The 17,579-nt window shown below is 37.7% G+C and overlaps 1 protein-coding gene across 24 annotated transcripts in view; it reads right to left on the bottom strand.

The window, feature by feature from the left end:
• FOXP2 (forkhead box P2) overlaps nt 1-17,579 on the bottom strand; it is a 437,363-nt gene that overhangs the window by 11,119 nt on the left and 408,665 nt on the right. For 16 of the 24 annotated variants that reach the window (XM_073619859.1, XM_073619860.1, XM_073619857.1 and 13 more), the window contains 2 exons: nt 16,488-16,577; nt 12,446-12,505 (listed from right to left, as the gene is read on the bottom strand). The exons of 4 other annotated variants lie outside the window; for them this stretch is intronic. In XM_073619859.1, coding sequence (XP_073475960.1) covers nt 12,446-12,505; nt 16,488-16,577 — 150 coding nt within the window. The remainder of the gene's footprint in view (nt 1-12,445; nt 12,506-16,487; nt 16,578-17,579) is intronic. 4 more of the 24 variants (XM_073619867.1, XM_073619871.1, XM_073619873.1 and 1 more) reach the window with 1 other exon arrangement.

The raw sequence follows: 17,579 nt of genomic DNA on the forward strand, positions 1-17,579 counted from the left end.
TATTGAAATTGATTTAAATAACCCCATTATGGGAAAATTAGATCTTCAGGGAGTATTCATTAAGCATCACCATCAAGGAGCCACAGTATTTCAAGCAGACTGTATCTTCTGCCACCTATTAGTATATTTCACTGGTACAGGCAAATATAGCAATGAAACTCTTTAGTATGTAAAGGATCTGCTCTATTTTACCTAATTCATACTAACCAGCAAACATAAATGGTTATTTTCAGTACTTTACATTGCATGTTATAATTGATGAGCCACGTAACCAAAAACATTTCACACAAAATGAAAGCTTTTTATTAATGGTGAAAAGTTAGAAGTGGTGGCTGTAGGAATAAAAAGTTGAATTTCCTAGAAGTGATGTAATGTAAAACTGTTATCAGTTGGTAATCATAAACAGTGATAAAATATCTCCACCTCCTGTATGTTCAGTTTTGTATTATAGAGCAAGTATGGGGTCATTTAACACAACTTTTCAAAGAAAAAAGCACTTCTTGCAAAGAGCAGTACTCATAGAAATAATTCAAAATCTTTAGGCCTCGTGCACACTTGCACAACTGTGTTTAGCTCTTCTAAATGCAGGAGCAGTTATCTGGGAGGTATAAACAACTTTTATGGTTCCCAGCTCCCTTTTCCTGTGTTTAGATGTTTCAAATATGCAAAACCAACACTAAACTGACTGTGAATGCAACATTTTCTTGATTTGTTAACCATATCTAAATGATGAGTTGTATAAGCTACTGAATGTTAAGTATATGGCCTGGAGCTGAGTGAAACTAGGAGGAAGGCTAGCATGACTGGGGCATGCAGTAGAGATGGAGTATTTAGTGGTGTAATGTTTTGAATGATGTATTCCGCTTACCAGATTGGAGGGTCTCAAAGTTGAAGGGGTGTCCTGTTAGTGGGTTAGAGGGGAGGTAATCTTGTCGGAGCTTGTCCCAAAGTCAGACAGGTTTCTCCCACCCTCCCTCCCTTGTTTTGGTCTGGGGGAGCTTCCTAATTTTCTTGAGGTAGAGGGGGGTACATGTAGTGAGTTTTTTTGGTCCGTATGTTCTAAATGGCTATTCAGTTTTATAGATTTTTTTATTTCCAGTCATAGCAGCAGGAGGGGGTCAATTGGGTCTTTGAAGGTGGTGCTGGATAAAATATTGAAGAATTAGGGGTTGGGCCCATCTGGAGGTATGGGTGTTCCTTCCTAACAATACGGTGGTAACATCGGGGTTTTAAGTAGGTTGTATCTCGTAGTAAGTGTTACTTGTCCCTGAGCGGGTGTAAGTTGCGGCTGGAGGCCTTTCACGGGGTGGCAGATACAACCGGTTGGTCGTGAGTAAATAGGCCTTCAAAGACCTTAGACCAGGTAGGATAAGGCTGAGGTTTTGTTTATTTGTTATGCATTGATTTTATTATATGCATTACCATTGTTTTTTTTGATTGTTGTATTTAATTGTTTTGTAACAAAAAATGCTGCTATGGCCATTCGACTCCAAATAATATGTTGTAGTCTGGTCAATTTGAGAAGGGAAGAAGGGGGCCTAGTGTTTATGCTTCATAGATAACTTAAGCCTCGGCATTCTGTGCGTCCCTCAGTCAAGTGCACAAACACCACAGGATGCATTCAGATCAGTTTTAGAATGTTCACTCTGCAGAACTCAATGGTCTTTTTTTATGCTGTGCATAGTCTACTGTGTTATTTTGAATAAAAAAAAATAAACAGAGTTGACATTTTCATACAGGTCCATGTTTTCTAGGAGTCTAGGTTGCCAAAGTAAGGTTAGAGAGGTAAGGGAATTGCAGTCAATTAGCTCACTGGTGCTGTAGACACTACATATTTTGTCATAAGGTTAAATTTAGCAGAATGTGATCAAATTACACATTTTTTTTTCTTTGGAGGATAGCATGGGTACATACTATATTTATTGCTGCTACCTCTCACTATGTGAGAGGTAGCAGCAATAAATATAGTATGTACCCATGCTACCCTGCAAAGAAAAAAAACAACATAATTTGTGTACCACTAGGCACCAATAAGTACACAGTTGAAATACATACACACCAACTGATTTACCTGCTAAAAGATTTCTAATTCTGTCTAGTTCCTGAGATTTACACAGTCCTGCCAGACAGCAAAGCCAGCTTGATGACCTAAGCAATGTAGCTAGGTCACACCAGAAATAGACTGGTTATCTTACCTCACTAGACCCTCTGTTCTCTTATACTGTCAGCAATCTGAAGAATGTGACATACCTGTTTGGGTTCTAGGGCTGTCCCTTTCTCTCTCTGTCTGAGGTTTGCTGTATAGGTGTTTACACAAGACTAAAATCAAGTGACCTGGGCTCATTTATTAAAAGAATTAGGAATCTTCGCACAAAAAAAGGTATTCATATTTACTTTACTTATTTCATCTGTATGATTGGATAATTAATCAGGAATTTGCTTTTCATATGACTAGATAATTGAAGTAAATAGTCACACAACTTATTGCGTGAAGATTACCAACTCCTTTAGTAAAGTAGCCTCATTATTTACAGTAGGTACTAACACTGGCTGCTTTATAAACAAATGTAATATATATATATTTTTTTAAAACAAAGCAGCAGGAATTAGTGTTTTCCTAATATCTGTCTGGAGTTAAGTGTTAATTACTTTTAAACTAATGATGTAAAGTACAATCTACAATACAAAAAACCACAGCCAGGTCATTTAACTATTTATAAATGAATGAGAAACATGCATGTCAAAATAACCGTTAAATGAGTGAAGAGATATATATCTCAGATTGTATTATTTGCCAATTTGTGTAGTTTTCTGCATTTTGACAGTCAATTTTAAACTCTTTATGTCCATAAAAAGTATTTACATTGAGTTGATATAAAAAAACAAAAAAAACAAAACAAGGTAAGGTAATAGCAACCAACAAGGTTTCTGAAATAATTTTCTGGATCTTGACTCTTTTTTTTTATACATCAGCCCCCCTATAAGGCCTAGAAAATATTTCCTAAAATACATTTGATACAGAGTTCCACTTCACTTTGTTACAGATTAAGAAAAATATAAGAAATAAAGAGCTATGTAAACAATAGTTAAATACATTTGAATTGAAGACCAAGATAAAACTACAATAGTTGCATGTTTTATTCTAGCTGTTCTTCTTCGAGATTTCTTTATGACATCCAAATTAAAGAGATCTTAACTGCACCTATGCAGTTAATAAATATTTATATATTCCACGGTGTTAACAATCGGGGTTTCATGTCTAACAAAACTGTGGCAGCCAGAGCTACTGAATAATACAGAAAATCAGCATCTTTATCTAGAGCAAAATGTCAAAACACTGACTTAGATGTACGTGTCGATTACATACATATACATAAAGTACATTTGTGGATACAAAATCTACCTTGCAACCCTCCCCTTAGAATACAGATATATCCACCCAAGAAGTCAGCGAGTAGAATAAATATTGTTAGCATGACAGCTCATGAAACAGCTAGAGAGAACAAAAAAAATGGAATTGCTAAAACATGGTAATCGCTTTGATATGGAGAGGATTCTCAAGCTATAGGTGTTGAAGCATTGAATAATCGTCATCGCGGGGAACATTATGCTTAGCATAGAAATACAGAATCATGTAATAGTTTTACTATTATTATTATTAGTAGTAATATTTTATATAAATAATTCCTCTTTACAAGGGAAAGCAGATGTCAGATAATTCATCTGTACAAAATAAAGCACACATCAGGTTCAAGTACATGCAGATCTCCCATTAAAGCTGAACTTCAAGCAGATCTGAAAGACACAAATGCAGCTCTGCAATCTCTAATACAGCATTAAATGTATTCTTAAATGCAAGCCATGTAAATACCTGAATGTGGCTTAATAACAGCCTCTTGCAGTCTCTGTACAGCAGAGCTAAGAGAAAAGGAAGGAACAGGAGCACAAGGAGCCAATCAGGTGTGCTGCAGTGCAAGGAGCATGCTGGTAGGTGGAGAAAGCAGAATGAAGAAGAGATAAGCTTATCAGTCCGCTGCTTCTCCTTTCATAGTTCAGTCACAGGTGGGGGTTGGGGAGGAGGCCTGTTATTGACAGTGAAACTGCAGCAGAAAAAGATCAGGTCCTCTCCCCTGCCAGACAGGACTGTTCTATGGGGCATAGCAGCACAAATCCCAGGACTGAATATAACGAAATACAAATTCGCTGGCAGGTAAAAGAGCTATCCAATATGTTTTTATCTGTGCATTTAGTGTTTTTTTTAACCTATTTGCTACAGATTACTCAGATCCCTCTGCTTTAATTGTTATCAATAATTATTATTGTATATTTGGTAAGAAACCCCCCTGAAGAGCAGAGACCATTATGCCCCCTTGAGGAAGCTGGTCCCTAAGCAAAACAAAACTTGGAAACTTTTATGGTTGTTTTGAGGCTGATCCCATTTATACCTCCATGTTACTTTACTCTTTGTAAGTCAATGAACTATGTTAAAACAAGAACATACATTCAGTATTCCCTGGACTGAATTCACTGTACTCCACTGTATCTGCAAACACATACAGCACCATAAAAGTCAGTGTGGGAGTCATAAGAATGCACTCTTGCATCCTGTGCTGTAAAAATCTGCTTCTTGGATCATCACATTCATTTAAACTTACAAGGAAGGTATGAATCAGTTCAGTAGCTGTGATAAATTTTTAGTACTAGCATTTACTGTATTTACATAAGGCTTGCTGCTAAGACAGCAAGTAGTGGGTTCCAACATCAAAAATAAACACACTTCGATAGCACCAGATTACCAGGGCAGACTGCTGCATGCCCCAACACAATTTTTCCTGTTAAGCAGCTTTTGAGGACCGCCCTGCATCCTAGCAACCAGTTAACTGCAGCTCCCACCCATCGCTCAGCACTATGCTGGCTCCCGATGTCAGCTCTGCGAAGATGACAGCGCTAGCGGCAGTTGAGGGGTGGAACCGTCTCCTAAATGACATAACTGCAGCGGGTCCAGATGCGACAGTGACTCGGTCCAGATGCAGCCTGTGGTCCACTATTTAGTGATGCTTGTATGGGTCTCTGATCATGAAGTACCTTAGAAGAAAAATGTCTGGCACATCACACTGAAAAGCTGAATCATAAGTCTACATCTGTAGTTTGGCAGAAGTGATTAAATCACAGACTTAATTCTGGCTAAACAGAATTAAAACTCATTTTAAAAGTTAAAAATATCTGCATATAAATACAGTGATTTGTGAAACTGTTTTGCTATTAGCAAAATGTGAAAATTGAACAGGCCTGGCTAATATATTTAAATCTATCGAAGAGGGCAGTTCAGTCAGGAAGTGTTAGAACTTCTGTCAGGTTTAAATTTATTGGTGTTACCGCTATGGGACGATTTACACTCAGTGCCTTTACCTGGTGATAGTAGTAAGAAAGTTAGGACAAGCGGATGGATGCCTACAAAACAGGAGAAAAAAGCTAAATCTATTTATAGAAAATCTGTCCTGGTGGCAACTGTTGAAAGTAGGATATTCCATAGCTTGGGAAAATATTTGTACTCTTGTGTACAAGAGAAGGGCCCAAAGGGAAATTTTGACATGCTGAACAGAAAAATCAAATGTTATCTTGGCACAGATTACAAAGTAAGTCATTCTTTTCAGTGACACAAGCGTAGAGAATTGTGATTCACTCAATGAATTGCCCTCTGCTAGGCTTATGATGTATCGAAAGCAATTCATATTATGATCTTAGCTGGCAAGACAATGGATTTTTCAACTAGGCATGGGAAATAAACAATTTGATTTTCAATTGAAGTGGTTGTAAAGGCTTCAGGTTTGTTTACCTTAATACAATCTTTGCATTGTGTACCCCCCCTATACTTGAGCCTGATCTCCATCTAACTGTGCCTGAGAGCAGCAGCTCTCTCTATGCTCTCTCTCTCTCCTCACTGGACATGGAGGCAGCAGTGGGAGCCATTGGCTCCTGCTGCTGTCAATCACAGAGAGTGAGCAGAGTCGGGGGTAAAGCCGAGACACGCTGTGTGTGTGTGTCAATAGACACATGGTGCAACTTGGAAACAAGCCCACATGAATGCCCCCATAGGGGGGAGACATGAGTGCCCCCATAGAAGGGGATCCAGGAACACAGGCAGGGGACCAGAAGAGGAGGATTGGGGCTGCTCTGCGCAAAACTATTGCACATAGCAGGTAAGTATGACATGTTGGTTATTTAAAAAAGTATATATCTAATGTTGCTTGCATGTCCTTGTCCTATGACTCATGACACTTTCACTTTTAATCATTTCTATCTTATCTTTAATCTTTGCAAAATTAGTAATTACTTTATATCACAGTTTGAAAGAAAATGCTATATATTTATGTAAAGGACAGGGGACTGATATATGTTGGTTTCCTTTTCTTTGTATTAGGTTAAGATTTCAGCTCAGAAGGCATGACAAGAGAGTTTGATAAAAGTGTGTTACAAGAAAATCAAGTAAAAACAAGAAGTTTACAAAACGGAGATGGATCTACACTTTTACAGAAAGGGGTACTGTCCTCAGAAAAACTATTGAAAAGTTGTAGAATTTTCAAACGTTATTTTGCTTTCAGGAACATAAACGATTAATCTTAAACAGATTTAGATTTCTCTTCCATGGTCTGTGTAAGATGTCCAAAAGGTGTAAGATATAGGTTAGCAGTCAGTTACAATATAGAATATAATCCTAAATAACCCCATAGGACAATAATATGATCCTTCAATATGCATTCCTCATATATAGAGGAAGCAGAAGGTAAAAACAAAGGAGCTTTTAGGAATATGCTTGATGATAATACACGTAGTCACACTTCTATAATCCTAGGCACATGTCTTTTTCCTGTATAGCTGTGTTTTAAATCAAACCAAGTAATTTTTTTTTTAAATATTATTTTGATCTGACAGCTGTTAGGGATCACAAAGTAAATGGATTCAGACAATTCTGACCTAGCCTTGGGCAGACAAAAAAGAAAACATCAGAAAAGTCTCTAAAATGAAAAGTTTGTCAGATTTACTACTAGATTTAGAAAAATAAAGAATATAGCCATAACATGGATATCCAGGAAATGTTGTTCCCATGATGTCAGATGCAAAGGTATTTACCCAAATCCCGGGATTGAAGTCCTACATTATGCAGTATTAAATTACACCTCATAAATACCTGGCTACAATATGAAAACATTTCACGAAGTTTAGCTGTCTTATAATTGCAACATATAGCATTATGTGAAAATCTTGAATAAACGTAGAGTAAGGCAAGTGTTTTTCTGTAACAATTCCTGCATTTACACTGGAATTGTTACAATTCTGTAGCAAATCTTGCATGTACACCTTAGCTGTGGCTATACATGTGTGTCATTGTTGTAAAGGAGTTCTCATTTTACATAGATTTTACATTACTTTGGTTAATGCCACTAACTGAACCCCACTATTAGCCCAGAATATGTGGCATATTTAAAATAGAGCAAATTGTGTGGTGAGAGAATGAAATTGCAGAAGGTGCTAAATGGTGGCATATAAGGTGTGGGTTCATCAGCTACACATCTACCACCCTCTACATATAGCTGCCTGCGTATGATCTGCAACAAGGTGCGCCCGCTGATTGCAACTGTACATTTACTGCATTGCATAAAGTGTACCTGGAATCATCTTTTAATCACTGTAAAATGCATTACAATCCTAAATCTGAATTTTATGTAGGCAGGCTTTTAAAGAGTTTCAATTGCTGTATTTGAGGTCAAATCTGAGCAGTGGCGGCCTGTCCCCCCTATATTGAGCACCAGCAGCCACAGAATCTGAGTATAAGTTGCAGGAGTCACTGTAGTTAGTGTATGTTAGTTATCAAAATTTGCAGCTATTTATTCTGGATAACATTAACAACATGGGACATAACTAAAACATTTAACATTCTTGTGAAAGGAAAAAAAACTCTGTAAATGATGTGATTTGAATTAGATGGGCACTTCAGAAAAGGTAGAGTACATGTTTTAAAACTCTGTATATTTTGATTGACTGCAATCTGTATTGGCATTGTGCAATGTGCAGTATCTAATAAGGGTTAGTCATGTTTAATCCTTAACTGATTCAAAATAGTAAACAAATATTCTGATTTATGAAAACAGTAGAACATGTTCACTTGGCAAGGTGAATTTTCATTTACCTTGGTGAATGTGGAAAATCAATGCAATCCTAGTTAAGCAAAATCCATTTTTATATTTTCCTTGCATGTGATTGGGTATTCTTTCACCACATTTATTTTGCTTAGCAAGCATGCCCAATTAATTTAATAAATGAGGGTCAGTGTATCTAAATCGAGGAACATAAATGTAACATAGTGCAGCTCACCAATGCTGGGATGTGGTGACTGCATTACTTTTCCTTTTTAAGGCTTTATTTTTACCTTGTAACCCTGTAAGTATAATACTTTCTGCCCTAGGGTGACAACAATCACTCACTGCTCTGTGTCTATATATGGTGGAGTGTTTCACCCTAGGAGCACAGAAAGGTAGAAGCTTATTGGATTTCTGACAGAAACAACAGGCATTTTTCTGTATTAGCAGCATTTTTTGGGCTGGTTTACCCTGTAATCCCCACATTCATTGTGCAGTTCCACTTGCACATCTATATGTATTTGAAATGCATTTGCAATGCGATTGACGGACATTTTTGGCATTATTGGTTCTTTTATTGAGTTATATTTACATGCATTTGGGGTGCGGTCACATGCATTACGGTGCGTTCATGTGCAAAAAAATGCAGCACGCTGTACTATTTTAAAGGCACATAAAATCAATACAATGATGTAAGATACAATAATATGATACACTCATTTTTCTTGCATATTATGCGTTTGTACTGTGCTTAAAACTGCATTTGACTGTATCTGGTATAAAGAAGCTATTAAGTGACAAAATGTTGGGAACCATGCTTGTAATGGACAGATGTTCTGGATATCTACTGTATATATGCACATATACAGTGGATATAACAAGTCTACACAGCCCTGTTAAAATGTCAGTTTTCAATTATGTAAAAAAAATGATACAAAGTTATATAATTTCAGAACATTTTCCACCTTTAATGTGACCTATAAACTGTACAACTCAATTGAACAACAAACTAAAATATTTTAGTTGGAGGGAAGTAAAAATAAAAAACTAAAATTATATGGTTGCATAAGTGTGCACACCCTTAAACTAATACTTTGTTGAAGAACCGTTTGATTTTATTACAGCACTCAGTCTTTTTGGGTTTGACCTGGTACATCTTGATTTGGCAATATTTGCCTACTCGTCTTTGCAAACACACTCCAAATCTGTCAGATTGCAAGGGCATCTCCTGTGCACAGCCCTCTTCAGATCGCCCCACAGATTTTCGATCAGAATCGGGTCTGGGATCTGGCTGGGCCATTCCAAAACTTTAATCTTTTTCTGGTGAAGCCATTCCTTTGATGCTTTAGGTCATTGTCATGCTGAAACATGAAGTGCCTCTTCATGTTCAGCTTTCTAGCAGAAGCCTGAAGGTTTTTTCCAATATTGACTGGTATTTGGAACTGTTCATAATTCCCTCTAACTTTACTAAGGCCCCTGTTCCACCTGAAGAAAAACAGCCCCAAAGCATGATGCTGCCACCAACATACTTCACTGTGGGCATGGTGTTCTTTTAGTGATGTGCAGTGTTGTTTTTGCCCCAAACATATCTTTTGGAATCATGGCGAAAAAGTTCACCCTTGGTTTCATCAAACCATACCACATTTTCCCACATGCTTTTGGGAGACTTCAGATGTGTTTTTACAAAGTTTAGCCGGGCTTGGATGTTTTTCTTCATAAGAAAAGGCTTCCATCTTGCCACTTTACCCCATAGCCCAGACATATGAAGAATACGGGAGACTGTTGTCACATGTACCACACAGCCAGTACTTGCCAGATATTTCTGCAGCTCCTTTAATGTTGCTGTAGGCCTCTTGGTAGCCTCCCTGACCAATTTTCTTCTCGTCTTTTCAACAATTTGGGGGACGTACAGTTCTTGGTAATGTCACTGTTGTGCCACATTTTCTTCACTTGATGATGGCTGTCTTCACTGTGTTCCATGGTATATCTAATGCCTTGGAAATTCTTTTGTACCCTTCTCCTGACTGATACATTTTAACAATGAGATCCCTCTGATGCTTTGGAAGCTCTCTGCGGACCATGGCATTTGCTGTAGGATGCGACTAAGAAAATGTCAGGAAAGACCTACTAGAACAGCTGAACTTTATTTGGGGTTAATCAGAGTCCCTTTAAATGTGGTGTGTACTGACTCTTATTTAATATGAGTTTGAATGTGATTGCCTAATTCTGAACACAGCTACATCCCCAAGTATAACATTATTTTTACCCCCCCTTAAAAGATTTCAGCTTGTTTTCCAATTGAGTTGTAAAGTTTTTTAGGTCACATTAAAGATGTAAAAAGTCCTGAAATGATTTATCTTTGTCCCATTTTTTTACATCACAGAAACCTGACATTTTAACAGGGGTGTGTAGACTTTTTATAGCCACTGTATATATATCTATAACTTTTTTTTTTAATACACAGGATTTATATAGTGCTAACAGTTTGTGCAGCACTTTACAACATGATGACTATATATATATATATATATATATATATATATATATATATATATACACACACATATACACACACACACATTTTAGTATAGACATACATTTGAATAGTTGTAATTGGTGACTGTGACTTGTTCAGTGCCATGGCAACTTCAATTGCTTCGATTAACCTAGTAGCATATCACCATAAAAAATACATTTAACCCTTTCCTGCCCAGCCCTGAGATCCCTTTAAATGGGGGTATTATGCCTAGGAGGTGGGAAGGTTCAGCTACCACTGTGATTGGCTGTCACAGTGGTCACATGATCAGGAGTTGGTCCTGCCAGTTCCCAATGATTACTCGAGAACTTTGACAGCTCGGTCTCTGTGCTGTTTCTCAGCAGTGAGTGTGCTCTCTGCTGAGAAACTTCTGCAGCCCAAGGACGCATATGTGAGTAGTGTGGCCATTAAAGCCCACCCTCTTCTTTGCCACCGCGCATACCACATATGTGGGCGGCAAGAGGTAAACATGTATAGGGTGACATTCATTTCGATAAATTTTTTTACAGAAAAAATCCCAGGTGTCTGTTGAACTCAACTTCAACTTTTTTTCTTAGTACATGTTACCTAGAAATAACAGGGATGCAATATGTGCATTCCAGTACCTGGCTCGTCTACCCTTCTGGCTGCTTTATGAGGCCATACGTTACCAGTATGGTTCTTATTTTGGTGGGCATATATAACCCAGATATAATTTGGAAGATTATTCTTTCAACGCGTATATCTAAAAAAGTCTAATTTTTTTTTCTCTGTGGTTTGAACTGGATAGTCTTTTTTCAACCAGACTAACTCTGTAACTACTCAAATATTAATTCATGACAAATGACATGTAACATAAAATAGGAATGTACTACTAGTTGTTGATGGCCTTAAAGTGTAGCTCTACCTTTGCATCCAAATTTGAGACCCCGCAACACACACACACACACACACACACACTATTTTTGTATGTGTTCCCATTCGCACAACATACTTAAAAATAAGGATAAAAAAGTTACTGTGCCATTTTTTGGAGCAGGCTTATACAATGGATTCTATAGGCAGCTTGGTTTTGTTCAGAACAGCTTGCAATGTACAATTAGGAGTTACAGGGTTAATTGTGGCAAACAAAACTCCCCAATTTCCCTCTTAACATTGCATTGAGTTATGATATGCAAATGGAAACATGTAACAAATATAAAGTAGGTGTTATCCCAATTTGGCTGTAAAAGTGGATGTATAGTATACTTTAAAGTGGAAATCTCTAATTTCCAGTATATTCACTACACTATTACCTTGTTAAGGCCATTAGTAACACTGGAAGTTGAATGCTGAACCAGGGGATGGTTGTCACCTGGATGGCTGTGTAGTGCGAATCACATGACCAGGTGAACATAGTTACATAAATTATGAAAAAACTGGAAAGTAAAACAGTATATGTGTGTATATATATATATATATATATATATATATATATATATATATATATATATATACATATATATATATATATATATATATATATATACATATATATATATATATATATATACATATATATATATATACATATATATATATACACATATACATACACATACACAGTATACACACACTTACATTTATACTGGAAACCCCTCCCTCTTAGATTGTAAGCTCGCAGGAGCAGGGCTTCTCTAACCCTCTTGTTTTGAATTGTACTGTTGATGTAGTGTCTCCCTACATTGTAAAGCGTACAGTGGGGAGAACAAGTATTTGATTCACTGCCAATTTTGCAGGTTTTCCTACTTACAAAGCATGTAGAGGTCTGTAATTTTTATCATAGGTACTCTTCAACTGTGAGAGACGAAATCTAAAACAAAAATCCAGAAAATCACATTGTATGATTTTAAAAAAAATCATTTGCATTTTATTGCATGACATAAGTATTTGATAAACTACCAACCAGTAAGAATTCCGGCTCTCACAGACCTGTTAATTTTTCTTTAAGGAGCCCTCCTGTTCTCCACTCATTACCTGTATTAACTGCACCTGTTTGAACTCGTTACCTTATAAAAGACACCTGACCTAAAATTGTAGACCTGCACAAAGCTGGGATGGGCTACAGGACAATAGGCAAGCAGCTTGGTGAGAAGGCAACAACTGTTGGCGTAATTATTAGAAAATGGAAGAAGTTCAAGATGATGGTCGATCTCCCTCGGTCTGGGGCTTCGTGCAAGATCTCACTTCGTGGGGCATCAATAATCAAGGTGAGGAATCAGCCCAGAACTACACGGCAGGACCTGGTCAATGACCTGAAGAGAGCTGGGACCACAGTCTCAAAGAAAACCATTAGTAACACACTATGCCGTCCTGGATTAAAATCCTGCAGCGCACGCAAGGTCCCCCTGCTCAAGCCAGTGCATGTCCAGGCCCATCTGAAGCTTGCCAATCACCATCTGGATGATCCAGAGGAGGAATGGGAGACGGTCATGTGGTTTGATGAGACAAAAAATCAAGCTTTTTGGTCTAAACTCCACTCGCTGTGTTTGTTCTTACAATCCCAAGAACACCATCCCAACCATGAAGCATTGAGGTGGAAACATTATTCTTTGGGGCTGCTTTTCTGCAAAGGGGACAGGGCAACTGCACGGTATTGAGGGGAGGATGGATGGGGCCATGTATCGCGAGATCTTGGCAAACAACCTCCTTTCCTCGGTAAGAGAATTGAACATGGGTCGTGGCTGGATCTTCCAGCATGACAACAACCCAAAACACACAGCCAGGGCAACTAAGGAGTGGCTCTGTAAGAAGCATCTCATGGTCCTGGAGTAGCCTAGACAGTCTCCAGACCTGAACCCAGTAGAAAATCTTTTGAGGGAGCTGAAAATCCGTATTACCCAGCGACAGCCCTGAAACCTGAAGGATCTGGAGAAGGTCTGTATGGAGGAGTGGGCCAAAATCCCTGCTGCGGTGGCCAAAATCCCTGCTGTGGTGTGTGCAAACCTATTTAAGAACTACAGGAAACATATGATCTCTGTAATTGCAAACAAAGGTTTCTGTACCAAATATTAAGTTCTGCTTTTCTGATGTATCAAATACTTATTGTCATGCAATAAAATGCAAATTAATTACTTAAAAATTATACATTTTGATTTTCTGGATTTTTGTTTTAGATTCCGTCTTTCACAGTTGAAGAGTACCTATGATAAAAATTACAGACCTCCACATGCTTTGTAAGTAGGAAAACCTGCAAAATCGGCAGTGTATCAAATACTTGTTCTCTCCACTGTATATATATATATATATATATATATATATATATATATATATATATATATATATATATATATATATATATACACACACACACACACACACACACAGTTTCTCACAAAAGTAAGTGAGTACACACCTCACATTTTTGTAAATATTTTATTAGATCTGTTCACGTGACAACACTGAAGAAATGACACTTTGCTACAATGTAAAGTAGTGAGTGTACAGCTTGTGTAAATTTGCTGTCCCCTCAAAATAACTCAACACAGCAACTGCTGGCAACAAAAGTGAGTACACCCCTACTTGAAAATGTCCAAATTGGGCCCATTAGCTATTTTCCCTCCCTGATGTCATGTGACTCATTAGTTTTACAAGTTCTCAGGTGTGAATGGGGAGCAGGTATATTCAATTTGGTGTTATCGCTCTCACTCTCTCATACTGGTCACTGGAAGTTCAACATGGCACCTCATGGCAAAGAACTCTCTCAGAATCTGAAAAAAAGAATTGTTGCTCTACATAAAAATGGCCTAGGCTATAAGAAGATTGCCAAGACCCTGAAACTGAGTTGCAGCATGGTGGCCAAGACCATACAGCAGTTTAACAGGACAGGTTCCACTCAGAAGAGGCCTCACCATGGTCGATCAAAAAAGTTGAGTGCACGTGCTCAGCTTTATATCCAGAGGTGGTCTTTGGGAAATAGACGTATGAGTGCTGCCAGCATTGCTGCAGAGGTTGAAGGGATAGGGGGTCAGCCTGTCAGTGCTCAGACCATAAGCCGCACACTGCATCAAATTTGTCTGCATGGCTGTTGTCCCAGAAGGAAGCCTCTTCTAAAGATGATGCACAAGAAGGCCAGCAAACAATTTGCTGAAGACAAAAAGACTAAGGACATGGATTACTGGGAACCATGTCCTGTGGTCTGATGAGACCAAGATAAACGTATTTGGTTCAGATGGTGTCAAGCATGTGGTGTGGAGTACAAAGACAAGTGTGTCTTGCCTACATTCAAGCATGGTGGTAGGAGTGTCATGGTCTGGGGCTGCATGAGTGCTGCCATCACTGGGGAGCTACAGTTCATCGAGGGAACCATGAATGCCAACATGTACTGTGACATACTGAAGCTGAGCATGATCCCCTCCCTTTGGACACTGGGCCACAGGGCAGTATTCCAACATGATAACGACCCCAAACACACCTCCAAGACCACTGCCTTGCTAAAGAAGCTGAGGGTAAAGGTGATGGACTGGCCAAGCATGTCTCAAAGACCTAAGCCCGATTGAGCATCTGTGGGGCATCCTCAATTGGAAGGTGGAGGAGAACAAGGTCCACCAGCTCTGTGATGTTGTCATGATGGAGGAGTGGAAGAGGACTCCAGTGGCAACCTGTGAAGCTCTGGTGAACTCCATGCCCAAGAGGGTTAAGGCAGTGCTGGAAAATAATGGTGGCCACACAAAATATTGACACTTTGGGCCCAATTTAGACATTTTCATTTGAGGTGTACTCACTTTTGTTGCCAGCAGTTTAGACATTAATGGCTGTGTGTTGAGTTATTTTGAGGGGGCAGCAAATGTACACTGTTATACAAGCTGTACACTCACTACTTTACATTGTAGCAAAGTGTAATTTCTTCAGTGTCATCACATGAAAAGATATAATAAAATACTTACAAAAATGTGAGGTGTGTACTCACTTTTGTAAGATATGTATGTGTGTGTATATATATATATATATATATATATATATATATATATATATATATATATATATATATATATACATACATACATACATACACACACACACTAGTTGTGTATTTGCCAGTTTTCCTGGAGCTTTGATTTCATTTTCATTCCAGGTTCATATGTACCTATGTACCTAGGTGTTAAAAAACACTCCACAGCAAGCTTTTATTTACAGTTGCACCAAGATTTGTGATGCTGATTTCAGTTTAGATCAATAGGTCCCAAATACTATCTTCGATAACATGAAAACATAATGTCAACTAAAAACGCTTAGAATTTGGAAAAATAAGAACAGACAACACAGGAGGTGTTAATGCTGCACATTAGACAAGAAAGTAAAATTAGACATTTAGGGAGCCAGATTAACTCATGCAATACCCTATCTATATCATGTGCAATATGAATGACAGCAGAGATAATGATCAAAAGAATCCTTATTATTGACATTGAATCTTTCATGCACAGCATGTATAAAAATGAAAAAACAATCTGATCTCCTTGTAAAGAATAGAAATAAAATTTTAGGTCAATATATTCTTTCTGCCATGCTACAAAATACAACACAAACAGAAATTCAAGTTCTGATCATTGCTTGAACACTACTCAACTGTTCCAAAGAGTGACCTATGCCACTGATCATGACATTGAAAATAGTTTTAATTTGCTGTACTGCCTAAGCAGCTGGGGGAGAACAGTTTTTTTTTTTTTAAATATTTAAACAAAATCAAATTTTCCACACATGCAAAATATGATTGTATATAATGCCATTATTAATTTGCTGTTACTGTTAATTCCCACCTACCCCTTAATCACATTAAAGCATAATAAGCTCACCGTTGTAGACACTGGAACAATCTCAGTGTGGAATGACAGGGGACTGGAATGATCCTTTTGTCAAGAGGAGTGACAAGGAACTTGAATGATCTGAAAGTGCAACAACAGGGGACTGGAACAATGTAAAAGGAAAATATACAGTAATAGCAATGACCGAAACTAAGACTGTAAGAAGTACTGAATGCCAAAAGACACAAAAAGTAGATATGATTGTGACAGATAAGATACAGAGTTGTGAACTGAAAATGTTAGAAAGAACATAGCAAAAACATGTGAGAGAAGATATATGAAATGACTGACTCCCACTCTTTATTCCCATAACAGTACTAATATAAGTAAAAAAAAAAAGTAAGGTTTACACAAATTTCCCTGAGTGAAAACAGCATTAATTGTAAAAGTGTTTGGAAGTAAATACTTTAGGTTATAGGAAATACAGGACATACAGAAGACACCTAAACAGTAAACACTGCACATGCTTTTACTTACTCTAGGTAGTTTCTAGATGCATTCTCCATGCTGGTGCTGGTCCTACAAAGCCAAATTCTCCAGTGTAAAAACCATATGGTAGGATTGTGAGTCCAATATACTGCAAAATTATGGCCAAATTATGGCCAAGATGGCAGCTTAGACTATGGGGACACAGGACCAACACCATCAAGGCAGAAAGCGTCAAGAACAGTCAAACTAAGTAACACCAAAATGTGTGGTTTTACTCTGTTCTTTTGCTAGATCCAGTCTTTTGAGGGCCTTGCCACCTCATTGTAGAATATAAAATATTTTATATTAAAATTTTCTTTTTTTTATGGTCAATATTGATTATCAAGATTAGAATATTGCAAATAAAAAGGCTAATGTAGAAGTGTATTTATGAATGCACAACGCTAAAATATGCACTTGCTTCCACGTAGACACAAGACAATCTCCTGCCTTTATTTGACAATGAGTGCATCTTTAAGCAAACATGTTCTTTTGCCAGCCCATTTAATACAACACTACTAAGCATATCATCGGTTGGGCAAAATAAACCTCAAGGGCATCTACTCCTAAACCTGTATATAAATGCTGAAACATTGCTGTTTCAGCATACTCCTT

The sequence above is a fragment of the Aquarana catesbeiana genome, linkage group LG03, assembly GCF_042186555.1.
Source record: "Aquarana catesbeiana isolate 2022-GZ linkage group LG03, ASM4218655v1, whole genome shotgun sequence".
Taxonomy (NCBI): domain Eukaryota; kingdom Metazoa; phylum Chordata; class Amphibia; order Anura; family Ranidae; genus Aquarana; species Aquarana catesbeiana.